The sequence below is a fragment of the Fringilla coelebs genome (assembly GCF_963513975.1).
Source record: "Fringilla coelebs genome assembly, chromosome: 29".
Taxonomy (NCBI): Eukaryota; Metazoa; Chordata; class Aves; order Passeriformes; family Fringillidae; genus Fringilla; species Fringilla coelebs.
The window spans coordinates 1,128,739-1,144,518 of NC_140055.1; the positions used below are offsets into that span (position 1 = coordinate 1,128,739).

At 53.9% G+C, this 15,780-nt stretch overlaps 1 protein-coding gene across 1 annotated transcript; it reads left to right on the forward strand.

Annotated features, from left to right (window-relative positions):
• The first annotated feature begins 963 nt into the window (after positions 1-963).
• VPS45 (vacuolar protein sorting 45 homolog) lies at positions 964-15,183 on the forward strand. The gene is made up of 16 exons (XM_084223277.1): positions 964-1,158; positions 1,254-1,388; positions 1,670-1,730; positions 2,148-2,227; positions 2,864-2,932; positions 3,720-3,857; positions 4,672-4,782; positions 6,042-6,176; positions 6,457-6,570; positions 6,787-6,954; positions 9,187-9,345; positions 10,414-10,521; positions 10,744-10,865; positions 11,808-11,939; positions 14,150-14,233; positions 15,071-15,183. Exons 1-16 carry the CDS (start codon positions 1,066-1,068, stop codon positions 15,072-15,074), a joined length of 1,713 nt encoding a protein of 570 aa, XP_084079403.1. The 5' UTR covers positions 964-1,065; the 3' UTR covers positions 15,075-15,183.
• The last annotated feature ends 597 nt before the right edge of the window (positions 15,184-15,780 follow it).

Sequence of the window (15,780 nt, forward strand, 5' to 3'; positions counted from 1 at the left end):
CTGCAGAATAAAAGTTGCTTAAAATGTTTTACCTGCAAACCAGGGATAAACATCCCACCAAGAAGCCTCAGAGGTTTGGTTTGTGATTAATTTCACTAAAATGGAACAAGAAGGGGTTTGTCTTCCTTGACAAAAAGGACAAAGATGGATTTAAAGAGGAGATGACAGCCTGGGTTTGGTTAGTTCACAAATAAAATCCAAAAGCATTTCCAAGGAAACTGGACAGTAACTAAACCAGCACTTTCCAGACACTGAAAGGAAAGAAGACTGGAAGCATTTGGAAGTGAAAAGTAAAATCTCGGCAGGAAATCGAAGGATTAAAGACGCCAAAGGTTCCGTCACTCTGAGAGGAACCGGGCAGCCGCTTAATTGGAAGTGAAAGGCAGGACATACTCATTAATTAATTGTTATCCCCCGCTATAAATAGGGCAGGGGCAGCGGGGGAGTGCTCTGTCCCGCCGGGAATAGCTCCTAATCCCAGCGTCCTGCCCCGGGATTAGCGTGGCCGGGCTGCTCCCGGAGCGCTCTCCATCCCCGGTTCGGTGGAACCGGGTCACGTCCTTTGTCCTTGGGGATCCTCGGGTGTGCCGAGCTCTCCTGGGGGCTTGGGGTGGGTCTGCGAAGATTTGGGATGGTTTGTGTAGACCTGTAGGGGGTTTGTGTGTGTTTGGGCTGGGTTCGGGTGGATTTGGTTTGTTTTAGGGTAGATTTAGAGCGGGTTTGTGATGTTTTAATGTAAATTTGGGTGCGTTTAAGTGTGTCTGCGGTGAGTCTGCTTGCGTTGAGTATCAAACTGCTCCGCCCTCCCGAGACACTTCCACTGCTCGGGTCCCCTCGGGAGGGAAAGGACGGGACGGGGGCTGCGGGACCCCCGGGAGCTCCGGGACCCCCGGGGCCGCCCCCGCTGCCGGACTACAACTCCCAGCAGGCTGCGGGGCCGGACGAGGCGGGGCGGAGCCGAAGAGGGCCGAAGCAGTGCCGAGTCCGGCCGAAGCGGGACGAAGAGAGCCGAAGCGGGGCCGAAGCGGGTGAGGGGCAGCCCGGTAGAGAAGCATCCCCGCCAAGATGAACGCGGTGCTGGCGGTCCGGCAGTACGTGTCCAAAATGATCGAGGACAGCGGTCCCGGTATGAAGGTGCTGCTGATGGACCGGGAGACGGTGAGGAGCGGCCGGGCCGGGAGCGCGGAGGGTGGCGGGGCCGGGAACCGGGCCCGGGGCCGCCGTGACGGGCGCTGCCCCCGTGCCGCCCGCAGACCGGCGCCGTGAGCGTGGTGTACACCCAGTCCGAGATCCTGCAGAGAGAGGTTTATCTCTTCGAGCGCCTCGACTCGCCCAACAGGGAGCCCATGAAGCACCTCAAGGCCATCTGCTTCCTACGGCCCACCAAGGTACGGAGCAGAGCCGGGGGAAGCGGCCTCAGATCGTGCTGGGGAGGTGTAGGTTGGATATTCAGAGAATTCCTTCATGGAAAGGGTTGTTCAGCCCTGGTACAGGGCAGTGGTGGAGCCACCATCCCGTGGATGTGGCAGTTGGGGACAGGGGTCTGTGGTGGCCTTGGCAGTGCTGGGGGAATGGCTGGACACCAAGATCCCGGAGGTTTTTCCAACCCTAAGGATTCCATGATTCCTTATTCCTTAACTCTGCTCTCCCTGGTGCTGTTTCCATCCAGGAGAACGTGGAACTCCTGGTGCAGGAGCTGAGAAGGCCCAAGTACAGCGTCTACTTCATCTGTGAGTATGAAGAGCCCTGGAGGGATCCTGGAGCTCCATAAATCTGGAATAAGCTCTGCATCCCAGTGTGGATGGGACAGGCTCCACACCTTCCTGTGCCAGCTGTATCAGGCAGGGGCTTCCCAAGTGTCCTGAATGTTCTGTGGGTTTGGGAATGAGGCAGAATGACTCCAGCTGCAGGCCAGGAGTTAATCCCTAGGATGGCAGGAGCTGGGTGAAGCGGCCTCTAGATGTCATTGTGGCTCTGCAGGATGCTGGGGAGGTGGGCAGGGAATGAGCTGGGAGCATCCCTGGGAGGTGGCTCAGGATTGCCACACCTGCAGGGTCAGAGGGGCTCTGTGGGATGTGCTCCTGCTCCACAGGGGATCAGACTGCCACCCCATGGAGCCTCACTGTCCCTTCCCTGTTTCCTCCCAGATTTCAGCAACGTCATCAGCAAGAGCGATGTGAAGGCCTTGGCTGAGGCTGATGAGCAGGAGGTCGTGGCTGAAGTCCAGGTGAAGTTTGGATATTTTAGGGAGATCCAAAAGCAAAGGGGAGGTCCAGGCTGCCAGACACTGGGAGCAGGAGGGTTGTTCCCAACTGGTGCAGGCCTGGGTGGGAGGAGGGATGGGCACAAATGTGGCATGAAGAAGTAAAAGACAGAAAAGTTTTTTTCCATTTCTCTGTGCCCTGGGCTCTCACAGCTGCTGCTGTTTTTGGTGTTTCACAAGGTGCTGCCCAGTTCAAATCCACGTGGATGTGGCACTTGGGGACACGGGTTAGTGGTGGCCTTGGCAGTGCTGGAGGGACAGCTGGACTCAGGGGTCTCAAAGGGCTTTTCCAAAATCATTAATTCCATGATTCCATGTTTGTGGTGCTGATGAAGATCTGGCCACTGGAGCAATGCTGGGGAGGTTTAGGTTGGATTTTCAGGATGGAAAGGGTTGTTCATCCCTGGCCACCATCCCTGGAATTGTTCAGCTCCGTGTGGATGTGGCAGCTGGGGACAGGGGTCTGTGCTGGAGGGGAGATCTCAGCGGGGTTTGGGGTGGAGGAAGGCAGGATGATCTGAGCCAGTGTGGCCAGTGCTGGCCCATGGCTGTGCCTGGGGTCAGCTCAGAGACACAGAACTGTCCTGCTCCCCTCTCCAGGAGTTCTATGGTGACTACATTGCAGTGAACCCACACGTCTTCTCCCTGAACCTGCTGGGCTGCTGTCGGGTAGGAACACGGCCGGTTCTTCTCGCTTTGGGTAACTTGTTGTTCCTCTGACTGCCCTGGAGGACTCCAGATCCTGGCAGGGGGCTCAGAGACCTTGGCACAGAGTCAAAAACACCTGTGCCTTGGATTTTAACCCATGGAAACAATTACCAACTTTGTGTGAGGAGTTACAAGCCACATTCTATTGGGGTTTTTAGGATAGAGGTTCAGGAGGCAGGATGGAGGAATCTGGGTGTGTCCTGTCTTTCTCCTTCTTCTTCTTGTCCTCCATCTTCTGGGTGATGGTGGCACTTTTAGATTGGTTTAGGATAGAGACAGACTGTCTGACATAAGTGATAGGGATTGGGAAGTTATTGTAAATAAAGTACAGGTAGTTTTTAGTATAAAAAGATAACACTGCCCCAAGGGCAGTCAGTGTGCCACAACCTGACCTGCTGGACAGACCTCAGCAGGTCAGAGAAAGAATGGAATAAATAAGAGAAAATAAACAACCTTGAAAAGCAAAGTGAGGAATCCCAACTTCTTCTTCAATCACAGAGCTGGGAAAAAAGACTTTTAATACTTTGGGAGCCATTTCAGCAACAGCAAACCCAACAACGTGTAGCTCTCATAACCCAGGGGGATGCTGGGGGGAATGGAGCTTGGCAAGGAGAATTTGTGTTCATCCCCTGGGTACCTGCTGCTCCAGCACAGCTGTGCTTTCCTGTGAGGCTTCAGGACTTAGAAACAAGGATGTGGGAAAGTTTGGGACCAGTGCATCCATGTGAGGTACAGCTTTTCCTTCCAGGGCCGCAGCTGGGATCCAGCTCAGCTCACCAGGACGACCCAGGGGCTCACTGCTCTGCTCCTGTCCCTCAAGAAGTGCCCCATGATCCGTTACCAGCTCTCCTCAGAGCCAGCAAAGCGTTTGGCCGAGTGTGTGAAGGTGAGAGCAACCCAGAGCTCATCCCTTTAGGGTGAATTCAGCCTTGGTTAGTTTTTTACAGCTGTTTGTCACTGTCATGTTTTCTGGAAGAATCTCTTTGCCAGGATTTCTTCTCCTGGGAAGCTGAGAAGCCTCAGAGAAAAAGGAAAACAATATTTATCTCATTTTCTTCTCTTGTGTTTTGCTGCTTTGGAATGTGGTTTATCCAACAGGTGGTTGTTTGATTGGTTTTATGTAAATTGTTTTAACTTAATGATCAATCACAGTCAGGTTGTGTTGGGATTCTGGAAGAGGTCACAAGTTTTCATTATCATTCTGTGTAACCTTCTGTCTGTATCCTTTCTCTATTATTTAGTATAGTTTAGTACAGCATCATATCATATCATATCATATCATATCATATCATATCATAAAATAATAATAATAATAATAATAATAATAATAATAATAATAATAATAATAATAATAATAATAATAATAAAATTCTAAGAACATGGAGTCAGATACATCATTCCTCACCTCATCCAGGGACCCTGAAAATCCACACCTGTTTTCAGTCAATTCCTGTGAATTCATCAGTTACTCCAAGGCCCAGCACTGGGCAGGTCATGCCCTGCTCTGCTCCCAGCCCAGCACTCCTGGGAGCACTGTCCCATTTCCCTGGGGCCTTCAGCTCCTCCCTGGCACTGCAGACAAAGCAGCACAGTTTGGCTTTCACCCTCCCCTCCCTCTGTGCCTAAGTCCACGCTGAGAGAGAGCCTTTTCCAGGTGTTCAAGTGGGTTTTTTCTCATTTTTTCCCCCATTTCTCCACAGCAAGTGATCACGAAGGAGTACGAGCTGTTTGATTTCCGGCGCACCGAGGTCCCTCCCCTGCTCCTCATCCTGGACCGCTCAGATGATGCCATCACCCCCCTGTTGAACCAGGTGAGTCACACCCAGGTGTGTGCCAGGCTGGGGCAGGTCACACCCAGGTGTGTGCCAGGCTGGGGAGCCCTGCAGCAGCTGGAGTTCTGCCTCTGGCAGGTCATGGTTGGATGGAGGAGAGGAAAGTGTTGCTTCCCACCTCCAATCCCTGCAAAATCCCTCTTTTATCCCCTGGCTGGGTTTTCCAGACTTGAGTGGGAGTTGTTTGTGTTGACTTCAGTGGCAGATGGACCCAGCACCCTGGAAAATGGGGCCACCAGCCCTTCCATGTGGTTTCTGGAGCCCCAGTGCTTTGCAGGGCCTTTCCCAAGGCTGTTAGTGGGGCTGTCGAGTGACCTTGCCCTGCTGAGTCTCCCTCTGGTATTGATGGCTGCTGGATTTGCTGGGAGCTGTTGGATTTATTTGTTCCATGCTGTGCTGCAGATCCTGGCAGGAGCTGTTGGTCTCCCTTCATTTCTGTGGGGTTTCCTTGGAATCTGGGGATCAGGAATTGCACCTGGGTGGTCTCAGCAGTTCCAGAGGTGCTGTAACACCAGTTCTGCAGGAGCTGGAGGTGACATCTCTGTCACAGAGGGGTGTGGCTGTCACAGTCCAGCCCACACCTGGTTTGTGGTGTTTAGGATTGTGCTCAGCATCAGGCATTATCTGCTGTTTCAGGATTTCCTATCCCAAAGAGATTCCCGGGGATGTAAATGGAGTGTTGGGCACGGCAGGGCTCTGATCAGCTGTCACTGTTCTCTCTGGGTTATTATTAGACTTCTCAGGATAAAAATAGAAACTCCTGATGTGCAGAAATGCTCCTGCCAGTGGAGCATGTAGGGAATTCTGCAGTGGAACTGTGGGACCTCTCCCTGCCTGGGCACAAAGCTGGGGGGTTTGTTGGCCAACAGAGTGTTGGAACGGGAATGTTAATCCCCATCCCTCTTCAGTCCATTTTGAAGGTACCTGCAGGAATTCCTGATCTGGTGGGAGGTGTCCCTGCCATGAACAGGATGGTTTTAGTGTCCCTTCCAACCCAAACCATCCCCTGATTCTGGAATGGCCCTGGAGGGGGGCAGTGTCTCCCCATCTGAGTATTTATCAGTGATGTTTATTTTCATCAGAATGCCTTGGCTGCTCTGAGGCACACCCTCCCAAACTCTTGTTGCGTGTCCTGGGGTAGCAGGAGCAGCTCTGGCTGGCTTCAGCTGAAATCCATTGATTTCCCAGTGCTGTGTCTCACCAAGGTCATCCCTTTGCCTCCCTCTGTCCCCTGGCAGTGGACATACCAGGCCATGGTCCACGAGCTGCTGGGCATCAACAACAACCGCATCGACCTGTCCCGCGTGCCGGGGATCAGCAAGGACCTGCGGGAGGTCGTCCTGTCAGCTGAGAACGATGAGTTCTATGCCAATGTAGGTGTCCAGGGGGGCTTCACCAGCACCAGCATCTCAGGGTTTGTCACAGGAAAGGAGCTTCCCTGTGATTTTGGGGATTTTGGCACCTTTCAGGGTGGGGATGTGCCGTTTGTGGCTGTCGTTGTCTGATGTGAGATAACGTCCTAGAAAATGTGTTTGTAGTTTGATTTCAAAGCCTGCTGCAGGTTTTGGGGGATGGAGCAACCTTCTTCCAGCTGCTCAAGGCTCTTCTTTGGTCAAATCAGTTTCCCTCTGCTTCCCATCTTGCTCCACACAGAACATGTACCTGAACTTTGCCGAGATTGGCACCAACATCAAGAACCTGATGGAGGATTTCCAGAGGAGGAAGCCAAAGGAGCAGCAGAAGCTGGAGTCCATAGCAGATATGAAGGTACAGATAAAGTCCATCCCAGCTGTGTCCCATCCCTCCCAGAAATCTCCTGGTAATGAGAGAAATCCTGTGAACCCTTGGGCTCAAGGTGTCTGATCCTCTGCACTCCTGCAGAGAATTGCTGGGAGTTTGTACAATTTATGGCTGGCTGCACCCATCTTCTACTATCTCCTGCTTTTCCCTGGAAGCACCCACTGCCTCAGTTTCCCCTCACAGGCCTTTGTGGAGAACTACCCTCAGTTCAAGAAGATGTCAGGCACGGTGTCCAAGCACGTGACAGTGGTGGGGGAGCTGTCCCGGCTCGTGGCGGAGCGGAACCTGCTGGAAGTGTCAGAGGTGGAGCAAGAGCTGGCCTGCCAGAGTGACCATTCCAGTGCCCTCCAGGTACTCATCTGGCTCTGGATCAGGGGGGTTTCATCCCATCTCTCCCTTGGGAGGGGGGATTTGATGCTGGGAGGCAGTGGGAGCTCCCTGTAGGGAGGGATACTGCGTGTGGAATTGCTCCTCGGAGCTCAGCTCAGATGGGAATGAGTCATGGTTAATAACTGGCTTGAGAAGCATCTTTGCAAATCCTGTCCTTACATCCCACAATCCAACATTCTTTCTTTATATTCAGCCAGTTGGTTTCTGGCAGACACCAGGATAAAACAACCTCAGATGCTATGCAGGAGCTGATGTGTTTGGGGAGGAGAAGAGCTGGAATCCATGGAATTGTCTTTACCTCTTTTTTTTTTTAATCAAAGCCACTAGAAAGACTCTTAAATCCAAGATTTCTTTGGCAGAGAGGCCTGGAAAAGTTGGAGGGAGGTTCTGTGATAGCTGAGTGTGGCCCCTTGTGCTGTGAGCAGAGCAGGGTCTGGCAGAGTCAGTGGTGATGGATTTGGGCTGGTGTTCAACAGCAGCTTTGGGATGGAGAGTCTCACTTCTCACTTCTGAGAAATGATTCCTTGATTTTCAGTAGTGGAGGGGGATTCCCAACACATAACAGACCCTGGGGAAGCAGAGGGACTGGGAAATGAGGAAAAGCCTCTCCAGCAGGTTTGAGATCAGTTCCTTCCCCTCCTCTGTGACTCTGAACTGCAGGTGGGGGCAGAGGGGACAACACTGGCCTGTCCCCAGAGGTGGAATGTGCTCCCATCCCTCTGGAGCAGGGAGTGGAGGGATGGGATGCCATAGCTGGTGTCTGGCAGGATTTCCATGGCTGAGTATGGAACTGGGAATGCAGCCAGCAATGTGTTTGCTGGAAGCAGCCTCTGAGGTCCTCCTGCTGTATCACTGTCTCCAGCTCAGGTTGTTGTGGTTTAAAAGTCAAATATTCCCAGTCTGCTCCCTCTCTGTGCTGTGAGCCGTGATTTTTGATGGAATATACACAGCACAGAGCTGGTGTCAGGTGAATCCTGGGGTCACCTTGCTCCTGCTCTACATAAAACAGCATTTCTGCAGTTTTAGAGCAGAAATGCTGCCTCAGTTTCCTTCCAGCTCTGTCCCTGAAGAGCCACTGGGAGATTTGCAGCAGCTTGGAATTAAATAGAAACCCCTGCAGGTGGGATCTTTGTCCCTGCAGCCACCCCACCCTGGGCTGTCCCTGCTGCAGCTCCCAGTGGCAGCAAGAAGGGCAAGGCCACGGGACAAGCAGCAGCAGCCAAAGCCTGGAATAAGGGTGGAATTGTTCTCCCCTGATGTCACTTCAGGGATTGTTGGATCTCTGGTGGCCTTGGCCCTCCCCAGTCTGGGACATTTGGGTTCTTCCTCCCCTGGGCTCTCATTAACCCTGACACAGAGCATGAATGGAGGGTTGGAATCCCAGCTCCTCCCATGGACAATGGGTTTTCTGTTCTCTGCTTCCTGCTGGTCCTGGCACTGCCAGCACAGGAACCTCCCTGGGGCTCTGGCTCTCCCTTCACAGGTGAATTCCTGACCTTGAATGGTGAAATTCCTCTTGATCCTCCTCACAGCCAGGATTTTATGCTGTTTTCAGTCAGCATCAGTTAAATAGATGCCAACAGACATCTGGGCCAGGGTGGTGAATCCAGCAGCAGATCAGGAGTGGTAACAGATCCCTGCTCTTCCCTGCAGCTGGGATCTTTCCATGCTTTAATTCCTTCCCTCCTTTGCTTCCAAATGTGCAGTTTATTCCTCCACATCTCACATCCAATAGTTTGCTGAGACTTTGATGCCTCTGCCTTGCACCTTGCAAAAGGAAATGGAGTTGGGGGGATTGCCTGAGGGGTTTGTGTAGTGGTGGAACCTTTGGGGTGGCCCTGCTCGAGCTGGAAACACCCAGGCAGAGCTTGGAGGTGTCAGTGCCTGTGCACAACTTCCCCCTCCTGCAGCAGCACAAGGAGCTCATGACCCATCAGAGGTGGGTTGTGAATTCCCAGTTCCACGGAAAGACCCAAAACCAACTTGTACTCCAGTAAATCCTCCTGTGAAACACCTGAGGAGCCGGGTTTATACCACAACTGCCTCCTCTTGCACTGCCCGTGGCAATGCCGCGCAGCGAAACCGATAAGCGACAGTGATAAGTGACCGATAAATGACTGATAAGACAGTGCCACCAATGAAGGTGTCACGTCACCGTGTCCCCCAGGCTGAGCAGTGCCGTGTGTCCCGCAGAGCGTGCGGCGGCTGCTGCAGAGCCCGCGGCTGTCGGAGCTGGACGCGGCTCGGCTGGTGATGCTCTACGCGCTGCGATACGAGCGCCACGCCAGCAGCGGCCTCCCGGGGCTGCTGGAGGAGCTGCGCGCCCGCGGCGGCACCGACAGGTACCGCAAGGTAACCCCGGGGTGGGGCGGGTACCGCAAGGTAACCCCGGGGTGGGGCGGGTACCGCAAGGTAACCCCGGGGTGGGGCCGGTACCGCAGGGCAACCCCGGGGTGGGGCCGGTACCGCAGGATAACCCCGGGGTGGGGCAGGTACTGCAACGTAACCCCGGGGTGGGGCCGGTACCGCAGGATAACCCCGGGGTGGGGCAGGATGGGGGGCAGGGTGACCCCGGGGTGGGGCGGGTACCGCAGGATAACCCCGGGGTGGGGCCGGTACCGCAGGGCAACCCTGGGGTGGGGCAGGATGGGGGGCAGGTACCCCGATGTGAGAATCGCTGCTGTTTGGGGTGAATCCTGCCTGCTCCGGGTCAGCTCAGGGCTGTGTTGTTGCACAGAGCTCGGTTGGGACATGTGGGTGTGGATTTAAAAGGTGTTTTAAGTAAGTGATTCCATTTCTGTTTACTAAATCGGTGGAAATGAGGCAGAATGGCTCCAGCTGGTTTGGGGTTGAAGTCCCAATCCTGCAGCCCAGGAATTAGTGAGTGGGAGTTGGACTCCAGAGGTCCCTTCTAGTCCCTGACTAGTCTGTGATTCCATGATATTGTGAAGGATTTCATAAAGAAGGGATGGCAGGAGCCTGTTGGGAGGGGAGTGTGGCACCTCCATGGGCCTGGGATGTGCTTCCTCTCTTCTTTTCCTCCCCCACTTTCCCCAGCTCCTGCAGCACAGGCAGTGGCTGCAGCGAGGGGCTGGGGATGGAGAGGAGCTGGCAGAGAGGGAACAGGCAGCAGTGCCAGGAGCAGCTGGGGAGGAGGTGGAGGAGAGGGATGATGTCACCTCGTGTGGAGGAGCTGAAGTCGCTGCTGCAGGCGATGGAGATGAAGATGAAGCTTCTCCTCAAGCAGAAGGGTCGGGGTGGGCTGGGGGACGTGGGGGTGCTGCTGCTCTGCCCCCTCACCTCCATGTGTGGTTCCATTGGGATCATCTCCATGGCTCCTTGTCCCCAGGGGGTGTCTGCACCTCAGCACAGCCTGGAGGGAGTGCCAGGCTGACGGGGCTCTGCCCTCTCCCTGCACAGCTGGTGTCTGCCGTGGTGGAGTACGGAGGGAAGCGCGTCCGAGGCAGTGACCTGTTCAGCCCCAAGGACGCCGTGGCCATCACCAAACAGTTCCTCAAAGGCCTGAAGGTACCAAGATTCCTTGGGGAAACGGGGATAGACTCAAAACTGCAGCCCAGAAGAGGAGAAGGGCTGGCAGGAATGAACTCAGGGCCTGATTGCACTGTGAACAACAGGAGTGAGCTGCTGGAGAGCTTCTCAATCCTAAATTCAGGGGGAGTACCTGCTGTGCCTCTGCTGATCCTCCTGCCTTGCTGGGTCACTTCTTAAAGAGTTTCTCTCTGGCCACAGGGCATTGAAAATGTGTACACCCAGCACCAGCCCCTGCTGCAGGAAACCCTGGACCAGCTCATCAAGGGAAAGCTCAAGGACAGCCAGTATCCCTACCTGGGCCCCAACACACTGCGGGACAGGTATGTGGGGCAGAGCCTGCACTGGGACACCCCTGCTGTCCCCAACACTGTCCCCAACACTGTCCCCACAGCAGGGTGGGACTGATGGTGAACAGAGCTGGGGCTTGGTGCAGAAATCTCTTGATTGTAGAGGTCTTGTATGCCCAGGAATGTTCCCAGGACTGGGGTGTGTCTCATCCTGGTTCAGATGTGCCATTCCTGATGGGCAGCTCAGGTGAAGGATGAAGCCCTCACTCATCAGAGGAGGCAGGAGCAGCTTTGCTCCAGGTCATGCAGTGATCCAAGAAGGAAATCCCTGGTGTTGGTCCTTCCAAAGGATTGGGAGGGTGGTTACAGGAGAGGGAAGGAGCAGCTCACTTGAAAGCAGGATGTGCACAGCACACCTGAGTTGGTGTTGGGATGGAGGAAGGTACTTCCCTCCTTTCCCTCCTTCCTCTTGCTTGGCTTCCCTCGACCATCCCACATTTCCCTGCTGGCTGGGAAATGTCCCCTCAGGTGAACTGAGGCACAAATCCTGGCAGTTCCTGATCAGCCTGGGAGCTCCAAGGCAACACTGTGTCCTTGCCTGACTCCAGAATCGATCCTGATTTCCCAGCCCCAGCAGATCATGCATTAAACATGGCACATGGATCCACAGGGATCGGGGTGCTGCTGCTGCTGGAGGCTGCTCTGGGTGAAAGTTCAGGAGAGGAGAGCATTTGGGGGATTCAGTGGGTTGTTTTCAGCATGTCACAGGGATGAGGGAGGGTCTAGGATCCTGGATCACTGCCTCCAAAGTGCAGGATTTATCCTTGGCTTTATCAGATCCCAACTCAATATTTGTGGCTGCTCCATCTCAAAATGTCCAAGGCCAGGTCAGTCAGGGCTTGGATCCACCTGCTCTGCTGGGTGTCCCTGGTTTCTTTAAGCCAAACCATTCCATGATTTGTGCCTTTATCCCAGGCCTCAGGACATTATTGTGTTCCTCATTGGAGGGGCCACCTACGAGGAGGCTCTGGCCGTGTTCAACCTGAACCGCTCCAACCCCGGCGTCCGCATCGTCCTGGGTGGCACCACCATCCACAACACCAGGAGGTAAAATCCAGCCCTCTGCAGAGCCTGCCTGTGGAACTGCTGGCCTGGCAGGAATTTGGGATACCTGGGACATCCCCAGTGGAAATGGGTGTCAGTGCTCGTGGTGGCTCAGGGACAGGTCCCCGAGCTGGAGGTTTAACTTGAATTTCCATGAGTTCAAGGGCAGGCAAGGAGAGTTTTCTACAAAGATTTTCTAGTTCATAACACTGGGAAACCAGAGCAGCACATGGGAATTCAGCTCTGAATGAGCTTTGCTGAAGGTGGGCAAAGATCCCTGTGAGTATGGAACTCCCTGGTTTATAAAAACAAATAACTTTTCCTGAACCCAAATTACTCATTTTAGGCACATGACAGAATTGAGGCCACAGTGGGAATTGCTTCCCCTCGATACAGCTTGCTGCTGGCCAGGCAGGAGAGCAGGAATTCTTTCCAGATTCCCAGTGCTCAGTGTGGGATGGTGGGAAAATCCTGAGCTGAAGCTCAGGATCTGCAGCTCCATCATTGGATCTGCTTGGATTGGTGCTGCTAGGAGCCACCCTGGCTGGTTTGGGCTCTGCTGCTGTGCAGTCCCTGAATTATTTACAGAAAAGCTGGGATTCTGTATCCAAATTTGCATTTCAAAGAATGAAGTGGGGGGGAAAAAAAAAGGAAAATAAAAGGAAGGACTAGATGTGGCCTGGCCCTGCCTGGGGAGGACAGCAAAGGGCCTGTTCTGAAACAGCCCTGTCCCAAATGATCCATTTTCTCTTGGATAAGGTTTCCTTGAGCATGGAAGGACAATAAAACTGTCTCCTGTCCATTGTTATCCACAATTCCAGCACAGTGCCCTAGGATCAGGCATATCTCAGCACATCCATGGGGTGTCTGATATGAGGAAAGCCAGGTTTTATTGTGTCCCAACCCCTCACATAATCCACAGCCTTGCTGATTCCTGTGGGATTAGGGCAGATATGTCACCAGAAACAAGGGGATTTGGGTGTTAATGCACCAAGCAGCCGTGTAAGCACCTAAATCCTGCTCCCATTGTTCCTCCTCCCTGCTGGAACTGGGACCAACATCTGTGGGCCCAGAGGGGTGGCCCAAAGGATGGAGAATTCACTCTGCTGCCAGGGATTCCAGAGCAATTCCAGAGGGTTTGGAGGAGAAAGGGTTACAAAGGATCAATAATCGGATCAAAAGGGTTGCCAGGAACATCTGGTGCTGGGGCTGACTCATCCTGGGCAGGTTGAGACAAACCTGCTGGGACTAATCCCAGGATGTGGGGCCTGACCCAGTTACCCAGTTAGAGCCACACTGGTGGCACTGGATCCTCCTGGGGACCCTCCTGACTGCACAAGGCTCATTTCTCCTGGCACTTCCATCTCCAGGCCCTGCTTGGGTGGAGCAGCTGTGGAGGTACCTGCAGATGCCTGTGCTGGGTGTGCTCAGCTGTTCCTGCAGCATCTGCAGGGTCCTTGAAGCTGCAGCCTCAGCATGGAGGGGGTTGTGCTGTGGTGCAGCTCATTTTTGGAGGGCAGGTGGGAATTTCCAGTCACTCCAGACTGGGAATGTGCTCAGAGAGGCCGTGCTGAGGGACCCTGAGGTGTCACTGGTCACAGGCACAACCTGCTCCAGACAGCACAGAACCAGAGACCCTAAAAGCACCAGTCATTCCCTGCCAGAGCTCAGTTCTGCCTGGTTCTAGTGCCTAAAAATAACCTGGAGGAGGGAGAGCTCAGGCTGGAACACAAAGCCAGGTGCCAGAGCCTGTGCCAGAGCTGGTGCCACCGTGGGCAGTGCCCTGGCTGTGTCTGATGGGACTCAGAGCTGGCTGTTGCTGCAGGAGATTTGAAGGTTTTACTATTTTCAAGATTCACAACCTGAGCAGGAAGAGCTGCTCCAGCCCCAGTTTAGGGGATTCCCATTTCTTTAGGATTTATGGCATATCTTGGTTTGTATTTCTTTATCTTTTGGGTTATTTTTTGAAGCATTGCTGTTAAAATCACCTGATCAGCAGCACACTGAGGGATGAGTCAGTCTGGGAATGGCCGTGGTGTCTCATTGCCAGAGGAACCATCCTCGGGCAGCATCCTTCCTTCCAGCTGGGAGCATCCCTGCCTTTGGGAGCTGCTCCCAGCCATGGGTGGGTGATGCCAGCAGGCCTGAGGTTTGTTGGGGACAATCACAGCCCCTCAGGCCCTTGCTCCACTGACCTGAAGCTTTCCCAGCAGCTTCCTGGAGGAGGTCACAGCTGCAGGATTCCGTGGTCGAAGCACTGAGAGCTCCCAAGCTCCCCCAAGGTCCAGCAGCAGACGGTGAATCCTGAAGAAATGAGTTTTATTTTTACACATTCAGAGCTTTCCCAGAGCAGAGCAGAGCAGGATGTTTCTGCCCTGCAGCTGGAGCTTCCCCTCCACACCCAGAATGCTGGAGCTGGCACTAACCCAACCCCAAGGATGTGCCCCCACTGCAGCTCCTCATTGTCCCCTCACCAACAGCTCCAGCACTGGGATGGGCACCTGAGGAGAGCCTGGGAGAGCCCTTGAATCCCTGCAGCTCCTGCCTCTTTACAGGACACATGGATGAGTCCCATGAGGATCCCCATGCAGGGGGAGCAGCTGTGGGGGTGTGGCTGGTGGGCACAGGAGCCCTTTGCTGTTGTCTGTATATGTTGAATCCTATTAAATCCCCCACTTTGGCCAAATCTGTCTGCTAGATGAGTCCCACTTTCCCTTTCCCAAGGCCACAAGGTGCAGTTACATCCTGAGCCTCCATGGGAGCTTTTGCTCCCTTCCAGGACCACACCAAGGAACCTGCAAGTGTGTTTCCAGCTCTGTTCCCTGGGCCTCTAATCAGCACTTGATTGGGAATTAACAAGCCAGATCAAATGAAATGAGCTCCTAAATCCCTGGGAATTATCTTGGCATCACAACTAAGTCCTGTTGATGTGGGAGAGAGCAAAGCCCTGCAGGGAGGAGGGGACCTGGCCCTGGGGCTCCTGGGCAGCTCTTTGGGGAAGGGAGGAGGGGGACAGAGCTTGTGCTGGGGGGGTTCTCTGCCCACAGCCCAGGGTGGAACTGGGTGGGCACCAAATTTTTGGTGAATTTGGGATTGTTGGGACAGGCAGAGCTGTAAGAATTTCCCCTTTACAGGTGACTGAGGTCTCTGACAGCCTGAGACCCCAACAGAGGGGAGCTGAGTCACAGCTGCCAGAGGATACAGGGCAGCCCCCTGCCCCATCCACTCCTCCAGCAGCCCCTTCCCCAGACACCAGTGATGTAACTGTTGTCAGAGACTCAGAAAAACATGTGTCCTAATTAAACTTCCAGGCAGCAGCTTCACACTTGATATCCAGAGGCAAAATGTTGTGTGGGGGGGTGTTAAATACATAAATAAACCAAGAGTTTGCTGATCTGCTCTGCAAGAAGAGGTGATTTTGGCAACAGTTTGTTAAGGAGCAGCTACAGCTGCCAGGGGTAGCAAAGGGGGCATGTGAATATAGGGAGAGACACAAACACACCTTGGAGAGGCTTTTCACTCTGCCCACAGGGATGGGGATGGGGATGAGAAGCTGCACTGACCATGTCACCTGTCCCACTGGGGAGCAGCCTCCTGTTCCTGGTACAGAGATGGGAGATGGGTTCCCTCCTGTCTCCTTCCTTCCATGTAAATTGGTGATGTTTCCAACTCTGAATCATTGGTCACATCCTTCACAGTGTGACTCACTGACAGAACAGCCTGAGGATTCCAACTGCAGCTGAATTCCTTCTCCCAGGGATGTGTGCAGCTGTGTTACCTGCTGGGGCTGCAGGGCAACTTCCCTGGCACCAGAGGACGTTTGGGAAGAGCGTGGGCCCTGCTT

Coding starts and splice junctions, on each gene's coding strand:
- VPS45 (XM_084223277.1), top strand. CDS start 1,066: ATGAACGCGGTGCTGGCGGTCCGGCAGTACGTGTCCAAAATGATCGAG. Junction 4,783..6,041: donor TCACCCCCCTGTTGAACCAG/GTGAGTCACACC, acceptor GTCCCCTGGCAG/TGGACATACCAGGCCATGGT. Junction 11,940..14,149: donor ACCATCCACAACACCAGGAG/GTAAAATCCAGC, acceptor CTTTCCCAGCAG/CTTCCTGGAGGAGGTCACAG.